General features: G+C 38.5%; 2 protein-coding genes across 2 annotated transcripts in view; both read right to left on the reverse strand.

Annotated features, from left to right (window-relative positions):
• LOC141331116 (diacylglycerol kinase zeta-like) overlaps positions 1 to 16,517 on the reverse strand; it is a 37,031-nt gene extending 20,514 nt beyond the window's left edge. The window contains exons 1-5 of the mRNA XM_073836013.1: positions 16,400 to 16,517; positions 10,916 to 10,956; positions 10,609 to 10,805; positions 6,538 to 6,639; positions 4,081 to 4,137 (exon numbers count right to left, since the gene is read on the reverse strand). Coding sequence (XP_073692114.1) covers positions 4,081 to 4,137; positions 6,538 to 6,639; positions 10,609 to 10,709 — 260 coding nt within the window. The 5' untranslated portion in view covers positions 10,710 to 10,805; positions 10,916 to 10,956; positions 16,400 to 16,517. The remainder of the gene's footprint in view (positions 1 to 4,080; positions 4,138 to 6,537; positions 6,640 to 10,608; positions 10,806 to 10,915; positions 10,957 to 16,399) is intronic.
• Positions 16,518 to 17,255: 738 nt separating this feature from the next.
• Positions 17,256 to 17,785, reverse strand: part of LOC141331554 (diacylglycerol kinase zeta-like) — a 75,057-nt gene continuing 74,527 nt past the window's right edge. Inside the window, exon 37 of the mRNA XM_073836605.1 lies at positions 17,256 to 17,384. Within this exon, the coding sequence (XP_073692706.1) occupies positions 17,256 to 17,384 (129 nt within the window). The remainder of the gene's footprint in view (positions 17,385 to 17,785) is intronic.

A 17,785-nucleotide genomic window follows, 5' to 3' on the forward strand; every position in this document is an offset into this window, starting at 1 on the left:
TGACAATAATCAATGTTGAGTGCTACTGTAAGATAAACTCTGCCTGGTTTAAATGTTTCAAAATGAATAACAGTTGAAAATATTCTAAATTTAGAAAAGTAATTGAAAAGTTACACTACTTTTTACATTTTAAAACAAGTAACTTGTAATCTGTAACCTATTACATTTCCAAAGTAACCTTCCCAACACTGATCATGACAAATGACGTTCAAATACACTGATCTCAGGTCAGCCGTGGGGAACGTTCAAAGCAGGCAATCTTTTCCTGTGTGACTGAAAGTTCACAGCAGCACTACAGTTGAGAAAAACACAACTTAACCACTTCAAACAGTTTTACATCAGTCTTGCTGATCAGCATCCACATTTATTTTCAGCCATATCCATTTTGCTCAGATTGAACCTCTTTAGACAGAAAAAGGTGTCCAGCTGAGTTGGGACTCGATGATCTCAAATCTCTACGTATTATGACAGCTTGACGCATTTGACTGGAATCAGGGCAAATGCGTCTGTCTAACCATCATGTCCTGGAGGACAAGCTGGCAACGGTTTATTCCCCCAGCCTAAGTGATCATCCAGTGTTTCAACATGTCTGAACCATTCCTTGGTATGTAACCCAGACGGCAGCTGTAATTACTGACGTTCCTCAACCTGCTTTTACAACACACTCACACGCTCTCAAAAAGACACCCTAACATACTCACACACATGCTCGACACCGCAAAATAGCTCACGGCAGCTATAATGGGGTTACTGAGTTTTTGCTAGCTGTAATTGCTAGTAATTTACCACATTTACAGAAAGGGTAGAAATGTGACATAGGGCCAATTATTCGATATGAATCCAGAAAACACTTATTAGTTCCAGAGAGAAATGGCAATCTGAATCAGGACCGGCCTGGCGTTTACTCACTCAGACCAGCAGCTCTTACCAGTTCATGACAAATCGCATTTGCAAGCTAGTTTTATTATTGATTGTGGACTGGAATGTTCTCCTCTAATCACTAGTGAGATTTATGAGCAGAAGTCTTTCGTTAAACAAAAGCAGGTCTTAATGAGGGCGCTTGATGGTCCGTGCTGTGAATACAATACCATTAGAGGAATCTCCAATATACTTCAATGTAAGAAGGTTTTAAGGGTCAAAGTTCAGCTCACCAGGGACCAATCAGACTTTGGCATGGACAGGATCTCAGCTTGTAATGAAGGCTGTGATGCGCCATTAAACTGCCCTCGCTGCTCTTGCGTATCTTTCCTTGTTTGCTTCTCCTCATCAATATAACCTTTATTATACTCCTTCCAATTTACCATTTGCAGACACCGCGGTTCGCTCAGACTACACAGGAAACAAGGGGCTAATCTCTCACTCATGCTCTTGCTTCCTCCTGCTGTTATTTGCTTGGAGTATCAGTGTTCAGATGTAAATCTGCCTCAGAATGAGAGTTACTCATGGGCCCGGCTATAATTCCATTACAGGGGAAAATACAAATCCCTCATTTATGTATGACAGGAAAAACAACATAAAACATGCATCAATTAATTACCGCTTCTATTCAAAATTAAACCAACAGGAGCAGAAACCTAATCAATTTCTCTGGTAGACAGAGATATAGAGATAGAGCAGAAGCTGCTGGTTTAATCAAACTTTCAAGCGTGCTAAGCTGATCTGAGGTATTGATGAGCTGTAGAATATGGGCATTGGAAGAGATAGTGCAGTATAAGAACAAACTGATGAGGTTTTCAGGATGTCACAGTTTTAACAAGCTGTCTTTATGCTTGAAGCCATTCCTTAAAGGGATAGTTCACCAAATAAAAGAAGAGAATTCTTTTATCACTTACTCTAATGTCATTCCAAACATCTATGACTTTTTTCAAATGGGTTCAAAACAATGTCAAACACCACTTACTGTAATTGTATGATCCAAGACACTGCTCAAAATATCAGGTTGGAACGACAATGAGGATGGGTAGATGATCACAGGATTTTTATTTTTGAGTGAACTATCCCTTTAAAGCGAACCCTAGGTATTAAAACTTGTATATTGGCTACATATAACATGAATTACGTCGAAAACTCCACTTAAATACTTTCCAAACAAAAAAAATCAACATTATTTTATACATATTTTGGACTATGAGGGGCACCATTATTTTTAATGATGTCAAATGGTTGCACTTGGTGTGCTACTGGCGCTACCTGTTGCTATTTTTACTGCAGCACAACTCAAAATACTGATATGATGCCACATTGTGCAGCTCTTGGTTGTAATTTTCAGTTGAAGGGCAACAACAGAAGCAAAGTCTTCACTGCTTTACTAGAGATAGAGAAAGGAATGGGAAGATGCCTGTGGATGAATAAAACTTCTTTGAGAACAAAATGTTCTCTCCACTTTAGCCCTGATGCCTTTGAGGATTTTAGTAGATAACTGCTACTGAAAGAGCTTACAGATGGCAGAGACAAGAAATGCTAGATGCCATCCTCGCAGGATGTAAACATCCCAACACTTGTCACGATGCCGTGGCCACTAAAGGAGTTTCTCATCACAGATTTCACTTAATATCTAGGGGCGTTTAGACTCCTTCTGGTGAAAAATCAACGGTTCGGAATTTGGTTTAAGCCTACACTGATATCCATCTCCACCTGTAAGCTCTTTCAGTAGTTGTGGCCATTGTATCAGTTAGGGCTGCCCATGACTAAAGATTTTGGTCGTTCATTTTAAGCATTAGTCGACTATTAGTCACACTTATATTAATAAACCATATAAATCATAATAATGAGCCTTTAATTGCCTACATAGCCTAATAAGTGCTCAAGCACACGCAAAAAAAACCTTGCCACAGTGCAAGGATTACATAATCTAAGAATATTTGTTTTCTATTTGAATTGGTAGACGTTTCACTCTCTATAGATATAATTTTCATGTCTGTAAGGCAAGTATACACAGGGTTTTGAAGTTTCGCGTTCAAGTTCACAGAGACTGAGACGGGCAGAAAGCGCATTCTGTTCGCTTTAATTATTTTATAAAAGTGCAACATTTTATTGTTATTGTGAGCGTTTATTGTAATAAACGTAGATTCTTTACTGGTTCTAACAGATTCTTTACAGATTGGGGGCACCCCTAGTGTATTCCAAGCGCCTGCAACCATTTCACGTCATCAAAATAATGGTGCCCCCCATAGTCCAAAATATGTATAAAACAATGTGGATTTTTTAAATATAAATCTTTTGTGGGTTTTATACTACATATTTCAGTAAGAGATATCATTTACGTTATATTAAGCCATACAAGTCTTAACATTCACTAGGTTCCTTTTAAGAGGGGTTGTTCACACAAGAAAGAAAGGTAAGGTCTTAAGATGTGGTTTTGAAAGTTGAACTTCTGTTAACCTCACACAGTGTCTTCAAAATAAGAAGCTTACGCATGAGACACTGAAAAAGCAGTGAGACATACCGCAATTGTCAAAGATGTCGGTTTAGCAGCTGTTTACATAGAAAAACAAAAAGCAGTGAAGTGGAACACAAAAATGCATTCTGTGTGAACCGGCCTGTAGTCTTCAAGAAAACAGCAGTTAGAGAATACGATGACAGACATCACACTGGAGAATGCCAGACAAGACAAAACACGAGCAAACCAGACTAGGAATGACTACACTGGACCAGTCCAGCACAAACTAGATTAGACCAGAACAGGGTAAATTACTGCACTGATTGTACTTTGCTTCGCAGAACTTTTGCCAGTTTATGTGTACTTGTGCGCGTGTGTGCATCTCTTTTCTAAAGTCGTGTCAACAGAGACAGCTGGGCCTAATAAGGAACAGAACAGGCCGGTAAAAATAATAATCAGCAGCAGAAATGGTGCGGCCCCGCTGTGCTAGAGTTCATTTCCTCATGGCAGCAATGACACTCATAGCCCACATTAAGAAAAGCCACTGGCCAACAGTAACTATGCCCACTGGGATTAAAAGAGTAGAGCAGCTCTTTGAACACTTTCAACACGAACATCTATAGCAGCTCTAAGAAGACGCAACTGAAAGGGTACAGAGAAGGGAGGAATACAGAAACATAGTCTGCAAAGCTTTGTCTCACCTGCTGGTAGGTTTGAAATCTGCTGCTGTTGTATTTGAGCGATGAACGCCCCCCACCCTTCAAAACAACAAAAGAATTAAACAAAAAACAAGTAAATAAATGAACAGAAATGTAAGACAAAAATGATAAAAACATGACCATAAACAATAATTTAAATAAATTTGCATTTCCCAAAGGAAAAACTGATGTTTACATGGCAGTAAAAGTGCAAAATATTTTAAAAGATTGTGGATGAAGTTGGGCATGTAATGTAATGCAGACACATTTCACCATTACAAACAAGGGTGGTTCTATTATCTCTGGTCTGGCCAGATATTCCTCCCCTCAGGCAGGGTTGTGGCCTGGACGCCACTGGAGCTTATCAATTCATGGCCAGCACAAATGTTATATAATGCACCACAGACAGACAGACATTGGAGTTTCCTTTACTGAGATATCACTGACCCTAGGAGAAACTTAATAGGACCCAAAGAGCCCATCATTTAGGATCACAAAGGAGAGTGTGAGTCCAGGACAGCCCTCTGTGCTTTACAGAGCTGATTTCACACAAGAAGGAGATTTGTGATTGTGGTTTCTGACTAGAAAGCAGTCAGGCAGTGATATCCCTTATGTCTTCTGTGCAGTAAAACCTAACAGTTCATAGCCAGCAGCTTTTTGCATTTTTATCTCTTGGCCTGTTTCCAGTGGTCAGTTCTTTTCTCTGTATGCCATTATGTGGTCTGCCTGGGATACCAAAGGGCATCTAAGGAAAACTTTTCTTATCTTCTCCTGGTCACATATGCGAACACACACTTCATCACAAGAAGTAGGAGACAAATGTCATTCTGTCCTGCCAGATACTTTCCAGTCAAGCATAAAAATAAATTAAATTATCTCGGAAACAATCAGTTCTAGAGACCTTTGCCTTACAAATAAGATCCAGCATGGATATAAATATATAAACTATATACAAAATAAGCAAGAACAGAGACTTATTCTAAGCAAAACGTATTAATTAAACATGCCAGCATTTTCTTCAATGTACTGTAAGCATCATGGCATGTATGTGAAAACAGTTTAATCTTTTCATGCAGCCCTCATGAAACGCTCATGGGAAACTATTAAATGCATCCTTGAAAAACCTTCATGAAAACCCTTTGGACACACTTTCTCTCTCTCTCTGGGTGCGCACACACACACACAGTGCAAGGAAAATGCAAAACGCATTTCTAAACAGTAAATGAGATGTCACACTTTTCACTAAAAAATGCCTGGTGGCCACAGTTGAAGTTGCAAATGAACCAACAGATTCAAGCACACAGACGAGCACATTTACACATCGGGAGCGAATACAATACTTTATAATTAAAAGGGAACTTCATCTCATTTGACTGTCTATTTTTTTCAGAATGCAGAAAAAAAATGATTATTTTCAATTAATTAAAAAAATAAATCTAGCATTTGAGCTAACAACAAAAGACTCAAACAGTCAAACTAATGCAGTAAAAAGGTACTTGGTACTGACTCTGACTGGATGAGCTACAGTCAAACCAAAAATTATTCAGACAACAGATATAATTTTTGATACTTTTTTACTAGTGGGTGCAGGACACTATAGTTCATTTATGCAAGAGAGGATAGACATATACCCAAAAATTCTGCATACAGTGGACTACCAGTACAATTTGGGACCAAAAAGTATTCAGACACTTTGACCTGACAATGTTTTGCTTAAATGTTTTTTCTTTAATTGCTAATACAACCTTTTATACACCACAGACTGAACAAAATTAAGCATGGCTTTGTAATTGGTCAACAAATTATTGATAGTTGTGTAGATACTGGCATACTAGCAGTTTGTCTGAATTTTTAGTTGATTGTAATCCATTACATACCTTTCTATCAAAGTTATCAAGATGAATTTGTTCTGATACAGTTTAACTCTGAGTTCTTGTCAAATTTTATTACCATTTTCGAAACTATAGTGAATCACCTGTGATAATGTGAGAAATGTTGAGAGTGTCTGAATAAATTTGGGTTTGACTGTACATTCGAAACTATTATAAAACAGATATCAGTTGTGTTGTCGCTCGATAAGTGTAAACAACTCTTAAATATTAAGATGTTCTGAGATACTTCATACTGCAGCCCTACATACTGTATATATTATCAAAAAACATCACAAAAAGAGATATGCAAAAGGAGTTAGTTATTTTTTGCAATTACAAAGAATAGCTAGTAAGGGTTCTCTCAGAGAACTACTCAAGATTCACAGATCAGCATTTCTCATACCAGCACAGAACTTAATATTCTGCTTAGGGCCATACAAATGGAGATCAGAAAGAACACGCAAGAACATTCAGTCTGAAAAAATAAAAAAATAAAACTATTTCTGTTTGGCAGCAGGCTTGATCCACGTGGCTGGAGTTTTAGAGATGTGTTCAGGAGGATCATAAATGTTCTCTCTGTAGCTCTTACCTGCTGAGAGCTGGTTTGGCTGATCTGAGCGAGTCACTGTGTGCAAGTGCTTCTGCCACAGAACTGTCACTGGAAACACGCTTCCTTTGGAGCTCTGCAACCCTGAAAAACCAATGCAAGAGACACACACAGACATTATCAAGAGGAATATGTGGTATTGAAACAGCAGGCCAGTCATTATATCTGCAGCCAACAAAAAACAAAGGCTGCGATGTACCACAGTCCAGCTGGTAACAAATCATAATGATGTGTGTGCTTGTTCTTTAATGTTGAAAGTCTTTGTGGCTAATAAAAACACATCTAATAGATGAGAAACACCCTAAAACATATAGAAATATGCTTAGATGCATAGCGTTTTTGTTTATAGTATATAATAACAGCATGTGAGAGAACAGGAAAGGAACAGATGAAGGTGGAGACAGAGAAAGATAGAGATACTATACTTTGATCTTCACTAGTGCATGTATCACCCTGTAGCAGTCTGATCTCATTTGGTGGAAAAACATTACGAAGACAAGAGAGAGAGAGAGAGAGAGAGAGAGAGAGAGAGAGAGAGAGACAACATTTCTACAGACTCTAAAGACAATGCTTCCTGTCACTTTGTTCACCCACAGCTCACCCTGGCAAACTCAGCACTTAACACCACAAAGAGAACACCACAAAGGCTAATTACATCTTTTTATTAATTTAATATTCCTTTCATGAGTGATTCTGTGTGATTCTGAATTGAACAAAAGCATGTTCAATGTTGCCTCGGCGAGAGATCGTTATTTCATGCCCAAGGGAGTTAAGGGATGTAATAATGCCTGCCAAACGCATCAGCAGTCGTACGCCTGTGTGACTGATTGAGTCTATGCGACGAACAACAAATCAGGAGCAGAAAAGTTACCAAAAAATTGCATCTAAAACAAAAAGTGCCACTGATTTAAACATAAATAAAAAGATGAAATGCACAAATGCAATGCGAAAATGGAAGGAAAAAGGATGTGGAAAAAGGCGAGATCTCAGTTACAAGAAGGTGAGCCAAAGTTCTCAGAAACTCTGAAAGACTCCTGCTGTTTCGCAAGCATGTCATTAGGACTGCAGAAACTATATTTAAGTATCGACAAGGAAGAAAATGTCCAAGCCTTTTGCAACAAAAAGCAAGGCGAATGGACATAATGGTATCTGAAATCTTTTATGCTGCTGTTTCTACACATTTTACAAGAATAAAGAACCCAGAAATATATTTTTTCTTTCTTTACCGAACCAGAAACTAAACAGACTGCAGACATTTTGTAGCTTTGTATGCTTGTGGTGTTTCTTACACAACAGGGTTCAATAAACAACACACTATTATCGAAGTAAACAAGACTGATTAAAGAAAACTTCAGCTTTGATATGGAAAACCCAAGTGGTTTAGAGTGAACCCAGGAAAAGGGTGAGCGAAAAGGTAGTATTTGAATCATTAAGGCTGACAAATGACACATTTACAGTGAAACTCTAAAGTGTACACTCTTAAAAATAAAGGTTCTTTATTGGCATTGGTGGTTCCATGAAGAACCTTGAACATCCGTGGAACCTTTCAAATGCAGAAAATGTTCTTTATAGTGCAAAAAGGTTCTTTAGATTTTTAAAGAATCATAAATTGTTCACTGAAAGGTTTTTTGAGGAACCAAAAATGTTTCTTCTATGGCATCACTGCAAAAACAAGAGTGTACAGTCGTGGCCAAAAGTTTTGAGAATGACACAAATATTAGTTTTCACAAAGTTTGCTGCTAAACTGCTTTTAGATCTTTGTTTCAGTTGTTTCTGTGATGCAATTCATCTGATCGCTCTTCATAACATTCTGGAGTAATGCAAATTGCTATTATAAAAACTTAAGCAGCAACTTTTCCAATTTCCAATATTTATGTAATTCTCAAAACTTTTGGCCACGACTGTAGGTACAATGTGAGAGAAAGACATTTTGAAGTTTAAATACAGAAAGAGGATATATCAGCGCATCTCAAGCACCCTAAAGACAAAAGGCTGACTGTTATCTCACAATCACAGCACACATGACAGCAGCATCAGGACTGAAAGTGCTCTGAGGGTTCGCTCAATGTTTTCCATCGGGGGCCATAAACAAAAGCTCCTATCCGATGGGTTATGCAATCATGACATAATCAGGAGAGCTATGCCCAGTGCAGCAGCTTGTCTGTGTTTCAACCAGACACATTAGACTGCTTCAAACCGCTGGGAGGACAATGATAATGACACAAACACCACAGAGCTATTCAGCTATTCTGATCAATCAATTCCCTATTAGCCCCTTACTGAAGAACATCAGCTAAATATGGCTAGGATCGTGTAGAGCCCTTTGAAGCTGCATTTAAACTGCAATTGGGACCTTCAACCTGTTGGCTTCCATTAAGTCCACTATATGGAGAAAAATCCTGGAATGTTGTCTTCAAAAAAAAATTATTTCTTTGCAACTGAAGAAAAAAAGACTTAAATCTTAGATGACATGTGGGAGTAAATTATCAGATAATTTTTATTCTGGATGTGAACTTCTCCTTTAAATAGAAGTATTTTGTAAATGTCTTTTTTGTCACTTCGAAAAATTTAAATGAAAGTATTAATTTCTTTCAAAAAATAAAAATCTTACCGACTGAAAAAAAAGCTACTTTTAAACAGTAGCATATGTGGTGATTTAAATGCCGTACCCCATTAAGGGATCCTAGCATACAGATTTATGGCGTTTTGCTATATAAGTGCTTTGTAAATGTGGAGGGGGCATATGTGTCAATGATAAGGCAAACTCAGATCATAATGTAGCGCATTTTGTACTAAGTTATAAATTGAATTGAACTGAATAGACAGGAAATGAAATGGGAGAAAGAGAGGGAGACAGGATCAGAAAAGGTCCACCAGCCGGGACTCAAACTCGAGATGCCCGAAGCACAATGGCGCCATATGTTGGTGCGCTGCCCAAGAGGCTATTGGCGCTGACCTCACCATGCTTCTTAACTAGCTTAACTAGTAAGATTTCCATGGTCAGCTGGCTTCACCAGAATGACCATGCTGGCTGACAACCTTTAACAGCACAAAATCAGCACTAACTGGCATTAACCAGCCTGGACCAGCAATAGAAAATCATTCTGCTCTTTTCAGCAGAGCGTTCATCTAAGGTGAAATAATATAATTACAGAAAATAAACAAATTCACACTCCTGACAGACCTTTTACATTTACTGCACAGAATAGATGTGTGATGATGAAGCTTAAGCTAAATATTTTGGCTGATTTCATCCAATACTTTAATAATTAAACCTTAAACATTCACTAAGACAGAAAAACAGAAATGCAGAAAAAAGCTAAATTACTGTCTATATTCTCTTTCTCTGTCTTGAGCTCTATTACCCCTCCAAACACAAACACACACACACACACACACACACACACACACGCACAGAGGAGATTAGCAGGGGCTGCGGTGCTGTATGACTTTTTCAGGCAGCTATAAATAGAGGATCGGATCAAGCTCTGCGCTGCAGGAAACGCTCTGTTTTATTCACTCTGAACCACAATTATCCTACTATACACACACACACACACACACACACACACACACACAATCACATTCTCATTTGCACATGCAAACATGCATAGACATTAATGTTTGAACCTGCCTACACATGAGTGTACGTTTATATAAAAAGCATTTTAAAAGCAACAGCTATAAGGCACCCTAGGTGGATGTTAAACATACAGTTATCGGTACACTAGAATTAGTGTTAATGTAGCATTTGTACAAAGCAGCTGAGCTGTGAGAACCACACTGCCATCAGGCGGCTCGATGCTCTACTGCTCCCTGTTGACTGACATTACAGAGCAGAAGCCGCTGTCAGCTAACAGCCATCTGAGTTATTAGCTGCCGCTGATAATGAAAATGTCTCCGGTATGGAAGTTTGTATAAAATAACTTCATTATTCATCAAAATATGGTTATACTGATAAGAAAGGCAAAGAATAGCTAACACAGTGGCACTGAATGCATTTTGGAAACAGATCCCTTTATGTTTTGTCCGTGTAAGTTTACAATGTCTCACCTGGGTCCGGGTGAGTTCGGTGGAGAAGAAGAGGATGATGGAAAGGCAAATTTACGTGGATCAGATGGGGCATCAACAGAGGAGTCCACCAGGTCTGGCATGCCTGGCGACGTGCTGACCGACTCTGTGACAACTAGCTCAGGGTCCAAAACGAACAGCTCATCCTGAGAAATTTCAGTCACGTAGTTAAGATGCTCCTGAGGGATGACACAGACACCAGACAAATGTGAATGAATTGTTTGTGGATAGTCAAAATTGCTCAACTGTACTTTGAATTACTCTAAGAGGTATTGTACGGAGGACTCACTTGAGCTCGATCAATCCTGTAGAATCGATCAGCTGTTGTAGCTGCAAACACAAAACATAAAAAAACAACACAAATCAGGCCTGTGACTAGGTACCAGACATTCAAGAGTGAGTTCAGGCAGAAGAGATGACAGAATATCTCTCTTGTTCTAGTGTTCAGGTCTCCAATTACACAAAAGTATTGTTTCAACATGTACACTCTATAAAACCCTGGGTTATTTTTTCAACTCAAACACTTGATTGAGACTATTGGGGAAGGAAGCTGGGTTGATTTGACCCAATTTGGGTTAATAATTGCTCATAATCAGTAACTCAACAGCGCTGCTGACATAAAAGAAATCATGCATGTCATGCACGTTCCAACGGTTCCCTGTGTGCAGATGCTTGCAGTAATCATGGCAGGCATAGAAGAAAACTAATCAAAGCATAATAATCAACATTTATTCAACAATGTTCAATTAACATTTAAGTAGGAATACCGTTTAACTGTATAAAGCCCTATTTGTATAGTAATTATTTTGCATGGGGATTTAAGCTATTTTCAACAATGGTTACAATGATGATTATATACTATAGTGTGTCTATTTTCCAATAGTTAAAAAATGTTTGGTCAAATATTTAACCTAACCAAGCTTGGTCAAAACAACCCACCCTTTGAGTTGTCAAAATGACCCAAGCAGGTTTATTTTTTAACCTAGTATTTTTTAAAGCAGGGGTCTCCAAACTCCTGCAGAGTTTAGCTCCAACTTGCCTCAACACACCTGCCTGGAAGTTTCTTTTATGCCTAGTAAGACCTTGATTAGTTGGTTCAGATGTGTTTAATTAGGATTGGAGCTAAACTCTGCAGGACACTGGCCCTCCAGGGCTGAGTTTGAAGACCCCTGTTTTAAAGTGTAACAATTTTAATCAACATATCTGGAAGGGCATTAAATCTGTCAAAGGATTTCAAAATATGTTCATAGTAGATATGGGCCCATGACACTCCTGAACAGGTTTGGCTGAAACAAATGTCAGTAAAATGATCTGAGTGAATCAGAGGCTATGTTTGCTTAGTGCTCAGATAAAAAAAATATTGTATAGCTGTTCACATTTTTGTTTTAAATGTGGCCAATACCACATTTCCAGTGTGAACAAATCATGGTTCTAAATTGACCCGCACAACCAAAAGAACAACCACAAAATCTGCCCAGTTGCTTCTCAAAACTAGTCTAAAACTATCCCAGTCACATTCCGTGGGGGTTAGTGCGGTCACTTAAACCAACGGAGTTGAAAGACAACCCGCGGCAACAGTGAAAAAAGCAGTGAAGCCCAATTCTGCGGGAAAACTGTGGACTTGGCAACACTTGCGCAGTGCGTTGTCATATGTAAGTAAACACAGAGGACATGAAGTAAGCGATTATGTGTTTATTTATCATGTTATCTCCCGCAGAAGCCAGTGAAATTATGCACAGGCAATATGAAAAACAAAGACAAGGATGTGGCACAAGAGAGCAGAGTTTTTAGAAAATTTTATGATACAAGCCCTCATTTTGCTTGTATATAGAGTTGTCACTCTAATACTTATGAGTTCTGACACATCACTGTACTTCCACTGACTATCTTTCACAACTGTCTTGATTACTCTGGGTATGTAAAATCTTTGAAGTCGTGACTGTTCAGACTGGGCTTACATTGCAAAATATCTGATCTGTATCGGATTTAGTACCACATACGGAAGTGGCACAAATTTAATTGAAAAGATCAGATTCCATGAGGTTTGTGCTGTTTGCACTGTCATGAGAAAAACATAACTCATCACACATCTGAGAGTCACATGTGAGCAATAAAATCGGATTTGGGCCACATTTTCCTGAAGTGAATGTAGCCTCTGGGTGCCACAAGAAGGCAGGCCAGATGCTTGGGCTATGTCACACTGCAAACCTTAGTGCTCAATTAGATTTTTTTTTTTGTATAGCTGTTTACATTTTTGTTTCAAATGTGGCCAACATCAGATTTCCAGAGTGAACAGATCATGGTTCTGAACTGACCTGCATGCCCAAAAGAAAAATACAAACAGGGTTGCCAGGTTTTTACAACAAAATCTGCCTAGTTGCTTCTCAAAACTAGTACAAAACTAGCCTTGTCACATTCCGTGGGGGTTAATGGGGCTGCTTCAGTCCACTGAGCTGAAAAACAACCTGCAGCAACAGTGAAAGAGTAGCCCAATTCTGTGGGAAAACTGTGGACTTGGCAACAGTTTGACATAAAGTAAACACAGAGGACATAAAGTAAGCGATTTTGCATTTATTTATCATGTGATATGTCGCAGAAGCCAGCAAAATTATGCACAGGCAATATGATAAATAAAGGCACTGATGTGACAGAAGAGAGCAGAGTTTTTAAACTTTTATCATATGAGCCCTTATTTTGCTTGTATATAGAAAGTTGTCACTCTATACTTATGAATTCTGACACATCACTGTACTTCCACTGACTACCTTTCGCAGCTGTCTTGATAACTTTGCACATGTAAATTCTTTGAAGTGACTCCCATTGAAGTGACAAATGGCGAAAAGTCGCATGAATTCCGATATGACTATTTAGACTGGGGTTGCATTGCAAAACATCTGATCTGTATCGGATTTAGTACCACATATGGAAGTGGCACAAATCGGAATTGAAATGATCCAATGTGCTGTATGCACTGTTATGAGAAAAACAGATCTGAGTCATTTGTAAGCCAAAAAATTTGGGCCACATATGCCTGCAGTGTGAATGTAGCCAGAGGGTGCCACAAGAAGGCAGACAAAACGCTTAGACCAGTGGTGTTCATGGATTGTGAAGGTGTGTGACACTCACACACAAAACACTCCCCTCATCTCGTCTTAATGAGCAGGAAAAAAGAGATTGCAATGGGTCTTACATCTCATCGAAGCAAATTACTCCCAAAGAGAATGGACTGCTGAAAATACACACAAAAACAAACTCCCAAGAACTTGTCCTCTCAACTGTAAATACAACTTTTGCAGCAAAAGTAATGAATGCACTTGATACTTTCCACTCTGGTGACATCTGCTCTGGGGAATGTACTATTTACGATGATCCACGAGAACTGTATAACACTGGCCTCGGAACATACTTTCTCCATGCTTGCAGTAGTAATTATTTGACAGCAACTTCATAACACTGAACTGAGATCAGAAGTGCTGCCACAATCACTCTAAAAAGTTCTGACTCATCCTGCAGTTCTCTGCTCTGGTAATAAAGCCCTCGGAAGCCTTTTAGTCTTAAAATGAGGAGATGAGTTTTGCTGTGGGCCAGTGCGAAGAGAGGAAGGAGGGACTGGAATGAAAGGATGAAAAAAGGGTGGAAAGTATTGAACAGGGGATTGTGATCTACTATTTCACTGGTTTGATGTGTAGCAGTTTAGGATCTATGTGAATGTGACTCAGCTGTCACAGAGGATTTGTGTATAATGATGACTGACTCCCCATATCTTGAGATGCTGTCAAAGGAACGTCTGAAGGCCCTTTCAAAGCAACTTGCATCAGTGCTTCAATGCACCTCTCAACAAAAGTGTCACCTGTATGTGAAAATCTATTTATTTTTATTTATCAATCATCATAAATTACACAATGTGTATAATTATCTCTTTGATCCATTACAGTTCAGTGCATTAGAGAATGTTTACATATAAAGAATGTCATCTGAAAGCCTTGACTCCAGCGCACAGTACATTAATCTATTTAAATTAGTTGCAATTATATGGCACTATATAAATGTGCCTTGATACTACTAGGTTGTAAACACATCAGTGCATCCTTTTAATCAAGACATATGTAGTCCAATTCTCTACTTTTCACTAAGCTGACATTAATCCACATCTTCACAGCTTCATGCTGATCAAAAAGGAGATTACTGCAAGAATTAGAAAGCTGTTCACATAAAGGCACGCACAGGGCCAATAATGGGCTTGTAGGATAGAGTCTAAAAAAATAATAAAGCACTGTTTAAATAAATACACTACCATTCAAAATTTGATGTCAGTATGACTTATTATTTCTGAAAGAAGTCTTTTATGCTCACCAAGATTGCATTTGTTTGTTCGAAAATACAGTAAAAAAAAGAGTAATAATCAAATATTATAATATTAGAACAAATAAGTGTTTTCTATTTGAATTTATTTAAAAAAAAAATTATTAAATATTTTCAGCAGCCATTACTCCGGTCATCGTTTCAACATGATCTTTTAAAAAACATTCTAATATGCTGATTTGTTGCTCAAGAAATAGTTGTGCTGCTTTAATATACTTTAATTGATAGAGAAAGTTCAAAAGAACATTGTTTATTTTAAAAATATTTTAAACTCGTCTCTAAATGTCTTCATAATGCACAATTTAATGCATCCTTGCTGAAAAATTGTATTTTCATAATAACAAACAATTAATAAAAATTAAGAAAAAGATTATTTTGATAGCAGCTGGTTCTAAAATATCTGTCACGACAGTAACAGTTACTCACGAATAGAAACGGTTTCTATTTCTGCGACATGGCGGCTGAAACAACAACACAGACTATAACAGTTCTAATCTCAGGTACTGATTATGTGCTTTCTTCAATGTTAAATGTATCTAATGTGAGTTTGAATATCATTTTGCATGAAATGTATAGCCATACTGAAAGCAACAACAGATAGTTTACCTCAGATTTTGAAGCAAACACGTTAAAACTGCGAACCAACAAGTGTTTTCCATAACAAAGATGGTGTCAGTCACTTAATATTTAATTTAAACAGTGTTAAAACAGTTACATATTTATGAATTAGATTATAAACTTGTCAGTTTTGTTGAGAGTGCAGTGCAATTCTGCGCTTCTGAATGGCTTCTGGGCCTTGAACGTGGTAGTTGTGTTGCTGTCTATGCAGGGTCAAAAAACTCTCTGAAAAATATCCTAATTCGTGTTCCAAAGATGAACAAAGATTTGAAAGGTCATGAGGGTGACTAATTAATGACAAAATTTTAATTTTTAGGGGAACTATACCTTTAAATTACCTTCTGATGATCTACAGGTGTGATCTGGTGGAGCACACATACGCACAGAGTGCACCATTCCAGACATGCAGTTAATATGACGCAAACAGCTCTTCCCTTCTTTCCCTGTGGCTGTAATTCTCTCCTGCTGAAAGTAATCATCTTGGCACTCCTTATTAGCACTGAAATGCCAGAGTAGATTCTGTTCTTTAGTATGGAGATTTACGACTCCTTCTCTGTTTCCAGCTTTGATTCTGGCACTGATAAGAGAATATTTTGTGGGTCTGACTCATGGTTTTGAATCTCTGACCTTTACTCTTTGCCATTTTATTCACTGCAAACACCTACAGCTTTGTGCACTGATAAACACAACTCCAGCCCACATCCTTGAGGGCCACCATGGCACATTTGCTGTTTGCTACCCCAGATCTGAGTCTGAATTCTAACATCCAAACCACTGTGAAAAGAATACTCACAGTCGAGAAAGCACCATTTTGGCGACAGCCTCTGAGACGACAAAGCCTTCGATTTGGTCCCGTCACCTTCCTGTGAATAAAAAGAGAAGAAAGTATAGAGTAGGAGATAGAAAGTGAAAAAAGGTTGACAGAATTCAGATTAGTGTCAGTTTGTCAAAGAAAATGAACAGTATATGAACAAGTTTACAATTTTCATCACACACACACACCCACATACACAGACCTGTCATTATTTTCTGTCACATCAAGTCTTTCCCTAAAGCGCCAAACTGCCATTTGAAGATCTACTGTATATAAGTCATGCAACTAAGTCAAGTACACACTACAAAGACTAGACTCACAGCACACATGAACACAACACCTGCATGCACCATCACTATAAAGAAAGCTGCCATTCTCAACAGAGGATAAACGTGATCCAAGGCATTCATCCAAACAAAGCACACGGGAGCACTTAGGACCCAGGGGAAATATCCAGGGAGCGAAGTTGGATTTAACTTAGTAAGCGCTTTCTGTAATTTCTGCTTATTTGAAGTTTCACCCATAACATCTGTCATAAGGGAACGCCGTACTAACGAGGGCTCTCTTCACGTCTGCAAACAGACTAGTGTCTAGGAGGCGCTAGAGTGCTCTAATCTCACAGAGAATGAGGTAGGAGAGATTTAGGATGAATTTCAAAATACACTGCTTTAGGGATCATGTTAAGCTCTATCTAAAAACAAACTCTCGTGCTTATTTTATCTCTCCAGGGGTTTGTGTACTCTCACGGTAAACATGTCTGCCTCCGAGTCTACTTTTACAGCACACAAATGTGCTGCTGAAGTTTATCTAGTTTGGGTTTGTGGAAGCATGTCCATCAAAATCCAGGCTGTATTTCCAGTCTTGTTCCTGAAAGTGCTCCAGGTGTGCCTGTCTCACCTCTCACAGGTGTCTCACCCACCTGGAGCACCAGCCGCTGCAGAGATGGGTGACACGACACAAAGTCCTGCAGGAGACCCCATTACATTAGATACATACACACAGACAAAGCCCATCAGATCAGCCCGTCAATTCAGATACATACATATAAGATTGGAGCAGAGGGAGAAGACCCTACAGCATGTGAATTTGAGACTACTCTTCTTTTTGAAGAACACTTTATTCTGCCAGAGACACTCACACAACCTTACTGCCAAGGGTGTTTCATTTCGACCTGCTGCAGAGTGTAAGTGTGCGTGTGAGAGAGAGAGAGAGAGAGAGAGAGATTTTCCCTCCAAAATCAAACCATCATTTACTGTACATATACCTCTAAATGAAGGCTCTGACTAGTTTGCAAATCATTTTGTTTTTCAGCTGATTGCGAAGTTATATTTGTATAACCACTGCTGCTTGACAATAATGCATGAT

The sequence above is a fragment of the Garra rufa genome, chromosome 3 (assembly GCF_049309525.1).
Source record: "Garra rufa chromosome 3, GarRuf1.0, whole genome shotgun sequence".
Classification (NCBI taxonomy): domain Eukaryota; kingdom Metazoa; phylum Chordata; class Actinopteri; order Cypriniformes; family Cyprinidae; genus Garra; species Garra rufa.